The sequence below is a fragment of the Sycon ciliatum genome, chromosome 5 (assembly GCF_964019385.1).
Source record: "Sycon ciliatum chromosome 5, ocSycCili1.1, whole genome shotgun sequence".
In the NCBI taxonomy this organism is placed as follows: Eukaryota; Metazoa; Porifera; class Calcarea; order Leucosolenida; family Sycettidae; genus Sycon; species Sycon ciliatum.
The window spans coordinates 3,590,184-3,597,683 of record NC_088647.1 but is presented as its reverse complement, the minus strand read 5'-3'; the positions used below and the strand labels follow the sequence as shown (position 1 = coordinate 3,597,683).

At 46.8% G+C, this 7,500-nt stretch overlaps 1 protein-coding gene across 1 annotated transcript in view; it reads right to left on the bottom strand.

Annotated features, from left to right (window-relative positions):
- Positions 1–7,500, bottom strand: part of LOC135817210 (uncharacterized) — a 27,010-nt gene that overhangs the window by 12,520 nt on the left and 6,990 nt on the right. The window contains exons 6-14 of the mRNA XM_065330339.1: positions 7,232–7,274; positions 7,001–7,066; positions 4,464–4,536; positions 4,105–4,258; positions 2,793–2,853; positions 2,350–2,450; positions 2,029–2,080; positions 1,479–1,577; positions 39–92 (exon numbers count right to left, since the gene is read on the bottom strand). Of these exons, the coding sequence (XP_065186411.1) occupies positions 39–92; positions 1,479–1,577; positions 2,029–2,080; positions 2,350–2,450; positions 2,793–2,853; positions 4,105–4,258; positions 4,464–4,536; positions 7,001–7,066; positions 7,232–7,274 (703 nt within the window). The remainder of the gene's footprint in view (positions 1–38; positions 93–1,478; positions 1,578–2,028; positions 2,081–2,349; positions 2,451–2,792; positions 2,854–4,104; positions 4,259–4,463; positions 4,537–7,000; positions 7,067–7,231; positions 7,275–7,500) is intronic.

Genomic DNA, 7,500 nt, shown 5'->3' with positions numbered 1-7,500 from the left:
TAGTATGAACAGCCTATAACAGCCAGTCATTAACTTACTGAGGTAGTTCATGGCAGCACTGAACACATAGTAGTAGGTACCTAAAGTGGCTTCTGCACAGCAAACATACCAATGACAAGAAGAACACAAGCAACATGTTAGCAACAACAACAACGACGTGAGAATAAAAAACAACAATAACAACAACAACAACAACAACAACAACAACAACAACAACAACAACAACAACAACAACAACAACAAAAACAACAACAAAAACAACAACAACAACAACAACAACAACAACAACAACAACAACAACAACAACAACAACAACAACAACAACAAAAACAACAACAACAAATCACAAGAATAGCAAGAGTAACAAGAAAAAGAAGAAGAAGAAAAAGAGGAGTAAGGAAAAAGGAGAGGACAGGGAATAAGACTGACAAAAAGATAAGTGGAGACAGAGGGAATATGAAAGAAAGGCAGGATAGTGAAAAAAGAAGTTGAAAGGCAATGAAAAGCAGGGAGAGAAACAGTCAAAGGAGTTCCATATCCTTGCTGCACAGAACTCTAAGACATGGCAAGCTTCTTTACACAAAGGTAGACACGAGTTTCCTCAGAGCAGGGAGGTCTAGCAGCTCACTGAGTTTAGCAAGAAGAGAAGCTAAGCAAAGTACAACTGCTATCTCCAGACTCCTGTGTAAACTGAACAGCAGCACAGGCAGACCCTGCCATAACAGCTCTACACTACAGGTCATGTAAGCTCTCCTGGTCAGGCCAATCAGAAGGTGACACAAACAACCCAACATCAAACACAGAGCACTAAGCAAAGAGCGCTTGGCAAGCACTGAGCAGTTCAGCAATGTAGTACTTCAGTACAGGCATGCATGTACAGTAGTGGTGAGGCGTGACATTGCGCCCAGGCACACAGAACACCTGACCACCAAAAGTCAGTAGCCACTGCCCAGGGTGAAGAGACAGCACACGGTGAGTGTACTGTTGGGTCTGTGTATCATAGTGAAGCATGTAGTGCTGATTCTACAAAGTACATGTGCACTGTATAGCAGCTGGTAGTACTGTTGAGTTTGTCTGTATCATGTATTTGTCCTCACAGTGACTGATAGGTGTCCACTAAAGGGAGCTTCCACTTGACATGGATGGATCTGGTGTTGCTTGTCACAACAATCACAGCAATCAGAGCAGCAGTTACTAGTTTCTACTCTAGGACATCACAGTGCTGCTGAGCCCCTGGGGTGACCTACGTCCACTGAGTTGGAAGGCCGGCCTACAAACATATCGAACACACTGCCATCCATCTAATTTCGCTGCAGCCACAGGGGCAACTCTACAACGGAACGCATGCCTGGCTCTGCTCAGGGATCCCTTGCACGCATCCCTGGCTCTGCTCAAACACACGCACACACACATATACACACATACATACACACACATTCATACACACGAGCTGGAATGCTACGAGAAGACAAACTCACCCGTCCTACAGTAGTCCATCTCAGCCAGGATGCTGAACACTTTGTTTGCACCAGGCATACCAGCATAGTGGAATGCAGAGCACGCTCGCTGGAACGTCACTGCAAACACAGTCAAAATGACACAGCAACAGCAAAGTGAAGGAAGCGAAGGAGCAAAGAGGTGGCCTAAAAGCAGTTCCGACCCAAGGCAAGCAAGCTATTAGAGACCCCCTAATTGACAAAGTTCGACAAAACAGAGGCGGCAGAACTCCTCTCCTCCGACGCCTTTGCCTTCTCAACCAAAGCCACCCGGATGGGACTCCTGCAGCCAATGCTGGGGAGACATACTGGTGTACGGGTGCTAGTATCATGCACAGGGCTCTGCACTCGGGAGGCTTTGCGAGAATGTGTCACGTCACAAGTTATGTCACGAGTGCAACTGGAGAATAACTCATCGAATACAGTGTAGCCAACAGTCAGGCGGGCAAGATGCTAACGCGTCATAAACGTGTGTTGCACAGCTCGCTGAACTTCTCCACTGCACCATCTCTCATGTGGGTCATGTACTTACATGCATCTGGTTGTGCAGCTCTGGGTCCAACAGTCATCAGGGTCAGCACATTCTGAAGAGAACACAAGGAAAGGCCACATCCAGTACTTGAAGCCGAGTCGAACACAACACCAGTGTGACACGATTGTATGATGATTACACCCACACGTATATCGTAAGATCAGCGTAATCAAGCACCCACACCAGTTCACCATCCATGCATGTCATGTATAACCCCCCCCCCCCCCCCCCCCCCACAGCCACACACAAGATTTCCTAAACTGACACATACAGTGATATCAGAACACCAGCAGTAGGTTGTACATCTTGTAAAGAGCATACCATCACTTCTTCCACCTTGGCAGCATCTTCAAGTGGCGGTGTTCGCCTGTCCCAGCTCTTGGGCAGCTTCTCCAACATGTACTGGAAGGTGGTCAACGGGACTGAACATGCACACATGCACGCACGCGCACGTACACACACACACACAGGCACACACAAAGGCACATGAACAGGGCAAAAAATAATACAGGTCGTACACATTCAACACTGATAGCAGGTCCTGCAGAAGGCGCCCAACACTGCTCAAGTTACAGTACACAGAAAACCAAAAACTTCCCTAATGCTGGATTCAAGTGCCAACTATGCCAGGATTTACTACCAGACTAGTTCTGAACAGCCTGGATCCATTCTGTTTTACCAGACGAATTCTCTCAAAAACACATCATTGATACAGTACAGAATTGCCACAAAATACGTATTGCAAAACTGTTCACGTGTCTCACCTTGGAAACCATCCTCGTGCGCACTTTCCACGGCAGTGATTGATATTGCCGGTTGACAGATCTAAAACAACATGCAGGACACAAGCACTGTTAGACCTACCATGCTGCAGCCACTGGAGAGTACTGATTGTCATCATACCGTCTGTCTATCAACTGTCGCCGGTGCTGCCTACCATGCTGCAGCCAAAGGAGAGTAACCATGTGCTGCACATACTGACTGTCAGCATACTGTCTGTCTATCAACTGTCGCCGGTGCTGCCTACCATGCTGCAGCCACTGGACAGTAACCGTGTGTTGCACACACACTGACTGTCAGCATACTGTCTGTCTATCAACTGTCGCCGGTGCTGCTGCCTGCCATGCATGGATCTTGCGGGTGCAGGCGCATGCAGACATGAGCCAGTGTGTCTTGCTTGTTGTTACGAAACCACAAGTTCTCAAGTGTGAAAGGCCTTCTCGCTTGTTATATGTGACATTGTGTTTGTTTCAATGCAGTTGTATCTCGACTCTGCCGTATCGCTGATGTTTACGACGTGGCATAAGCTACATGCGCTATGTGCGACTTGCTGTGTGCGCTGTAGTTGTATGTTGAATGTGTATGCGTTTCTGATATACGCTGTCATTTTCACGCTATAACTACCTGGTTGTTGTAGTGTTAGTTTATTCGATCGGAGTGAAATATACCGTTAAGATTCAATAGTTGTCCTCGTGCCGTGTGGTCGTTCGTTCCTGACAATTTAGAGAATCAAGGGGGTTCACAACAATTGTCATGCCCACACATTGAGCTGCTGTGCGACTCATACCCACCTTTTACTACATGATATACTTGCAGTGCATGTACAGTGCTGGCAACTGAAATCCGACCCCCTGAGCGGTGGGTTCACATTCTTTGCGATGTGAGCGCACCGCTCAGGGGGTCGGATTTCAGTTGCCAGCACTGTAGTACACCAAGCCAAACATATCAACAACAGGGAAGACATGCCACTTTAGTGAATGAGCTTATATCTCACCAATGCTTGACAGATTCCGCTCAATGCGGTGACTTCTTCAATCGCAAACTATGCTGACACTGAACTGCCCGTGAAATAAATTCAGTAAACATGCTCCGGTGGCGGACACCACCATGCACACATTTATTTGTACTCATTGAATTCTAATTGAATTCGTTTTCACTCCTTGAATTCTACACTGTATGTTGTTTGCACCCTTTTGAATTCTATGTCTGTTTGTGCTCGTTGAAATCCCAGAGCACACTACAGATCGCTAGTATAATCACATGTATCATCAATTCAGTTCACAGCCAGGTTCTTACATGAGCCAGCGTAGAGGCATAGAGACCGTGTGTTACGCTGTCCTTCATCACGACTTCACTCCACGTCGAACGCAGCTGGCTGAGTAGATCCTCCTCCATCAGCAGCTGTGTTTCTGCATCAGGTCCTCGGCCTTCATCAATCGCATCAACCCGCCTACATTCACAGAACGAAAAACGCAATAAGCAAACCGTTTTCAACATTAAACTCGGATGTTTTCGGATGTACATGAATACTATCGGCTCAACATCCGAGTTTAAAGATGTTTTCAACATTAGTTTACAAAAATAAAAAGTCTGGCAGGTTATGAGTGATTCAGTATGCCAACTCCCAGCGTTAGTGCACATTTATTAGTACTTACTGGATTTCAAAGTCAATGATGCGCCAGGAGAGGCATGCATCCAACCAGCAGTTTTCCAGGTGTTGTGTTAGCTCTGCAGCCAGGACAATAGAGATGCACATAGCACAAAGAATATACATTATCCACAAATGTGAAGTGCATGCAAACACGCATAAACAGTATTAAACACACGTGCACATACACAAACGCGCGTGCGCACACACATGAAAACTAGGGCTCAAACGGTCACGGTTTTACCCCTGACGGTTAACTGCTAAGCTAACGGTCGGTTAACCGGTTATAACCTATAAGCCACGGCAATCCTGCGGACTCTTTTTTAACCGTATATTTGACTATACTCATTCAAAAAATGTACCCTATTCAGTACAACGCACACTTGTACATTCTCTTGCATGCTCATTCATACATACTCTCACACCAAGAGACCAGATATGACCGAGTTGACAGCCCAGAAATTGCGTACGCGTGCGACAGCCCGCGAAAGTGCACACTTTGCAACGACCTGATACTTGAAAAATTGACTGAAAAGTTACTGCGTAACCGTTATCTTTATCGGTTAACCGTTCATTCTTCGTAACCGGTCTGCAACCGGTTAATCGGACTAATCGTTTGAGCCCTAATGAAAACACACATGGACGCGCACACGCACACACACACTGGACACTTTGGCGATATGTCTGCTCTACACATCTCCCACTGGTCTAGGAGAAGCATTTGTGCCCTGATTCTCAAGGTTGGTGGCATTCCAGCGGATGCGGAAAAGCCAGTCTAACCGACACTCACACACGAGTCGTGAGACTATTTCATCATTGCCGACCCCAATAGGCACTGCCAATACTAACATAGCTTCACTCAACCTGGAAACAGCAGAGACCAACATAAGTTAACATCAGTGGCGGGTTTAGGGGGGGGCGCGGGGGGCGCGCGCCCCCCCCCCCCTCAAAAATTTCGACCTAGGTTTCGAAAAAATAATACAGGGCGCGCGCCAGGTCGAGCTACACTAGGTAGACTAGGCTCGGGGCGCGCGCGGCCTGAAACGATTGTCCAAAAGCGGTTGCACGGTGCGGTGCTCGAGCTGGTGTTGATTGTACACACTACGGACTACAGTACACTGTACAGTCTACAGAGCTAGAGTAGAGTCTACCATGGTCTACGTACAGTGAGCATGCACGGCTACAGAAACACGGTGACCTGACTGTGTACTGTTGTACAGTGTGATCCCTGCTGGGACGCGCTCGACGCGTCTTCAACGGTACAAACATCGAAGAAAAGTCTTCGATCGAGTCAACCAAAACACGATTCGAATGCCGAGGGCTCAGGCGATCATCCTCGTTCGAATCGTGTTTTGGTTGACTCGAAGGCTTTTCTTCGATGTCTCAGGGACATCCCAAAAGGCCAAGCTCTAGCCAGCAGAGCCTGGAATTTTTGTAAAGCGTTCCTGTGGCGGCGCAACTCCTGCTGCCGCTCCAACAGGAAACAGTGGGAATGATGAAGTCGCTGTTATTCCAGACAATCCAGTTGAACTTTCGGAGCGGACTGACAGTCAAACTCCGCCAGACGTGGAAGAACCTGTTGTCAGCGAGCAGCCAGAACATAAAGAACAGCGCACAGTGACAAGTACCGCTGCCTATGTAAAGGATACTTTGAGAGCGGTGAGAAATTGTTGGACTCGCAAATTTGAAGTTTACAATTTTGTTGCTGCGTTTACAGAAATACTGCTCGTGGTGTGTGAGATTTACGGCTTGTTGTTGTTGTTGTTGTTGTTGTTGTTTATTTTACTTCACCAAATGCCGGAACAGGCAGAGATGCCTTCTCACCTGCCCATAGAACAGGTTCTCACAGAATGATGAAGGGATGATATGCAAGGGAAAACAAGAAATGATAATAATAATAATATAACTTATAAGACAGAAAGGACCAAAAGATGAAAGGGAAAATTTATATCAAGAACAATTTCATGGAGTCAGAAATAGAAAGACAATAATTTCATGGAGTCAAAGAATTGAAAGACAATCTCATGGAGTCAAAGAATTGAAAGACAATCTCATGGAGTCAGGAACACGTGGTTGATTTTATAGACATGCATGCACAAATGATTGATAGATGAGAAGGTTGGAATTTATGGCAGATAATAAAAGTTTAACGAGGACAAAGTAAGTATATCAATGGCAGAAAGAGCTTTTCGGAAGGAACCAGGGACACGTATCACTCTAAAATCAGAGGGGAGAGCGTTCCAGAGAATGCTTCCCCAAAACATGCTCGATCGTACCGCAGGCCCACGGAGAAAGGGAACTTGAAGCAAGTTCGACACTTGTCCCTGTGTGGTGCGCTGATCCTCCGGAACAGTCTCTGGGGCCGTTCGGGTGAATAACTGTTGAAGAAGGGGCTAAAGGAGGAGCTTCTTGACATTGGTTTTCAAAATGGCTGACCTGGGACAGTAGCATGATGTCATCTACCCCCACCCCATCCTGCCTTGATGGCCGCAACCCCCCCTCAGCCAAATCCTGGACACGCCACTGAATGTTGATAGTACTCACTGCGAGACTCTATGAGCTCCTGGCGTGTCTCATTCACTCCGTCAATGTCCAGCCGATCCGCATACCCTACGATAACAAAAGAGCACGCAAGGGAAACAACGGTTGGTCAGACAGTAAATTGAGGCATGGATGTCCCTGCGCTCAAAGTGGAGTTCACAGGAAAACCACTAGTGACTCCACAGCAAACCTGTACATGACTGGAAATGGGAGAAACCTGAGCTTGAGACTTACAGCCGAGCCGTTGACCCATGTTATCCGGTGGCTTGGCAGGATCCTGAGAAAACAACGCACAGCGACAGCAATCCAATCCACTCGTAGATACGCGGGCAAGATAGAAACGAAGTGTCACCGAGTTTCGTTGAATCACTTCAAAGACCCCACAACAACATCAAGAATACATAAGCAAAAGTCTTCAGTTGCGCTGGTGGTCAGCGATCAAATTTCCAACTTATTCTCTTTCGACATTTCTACCCTCATATTAAATGTGGCAAGGAAAAATG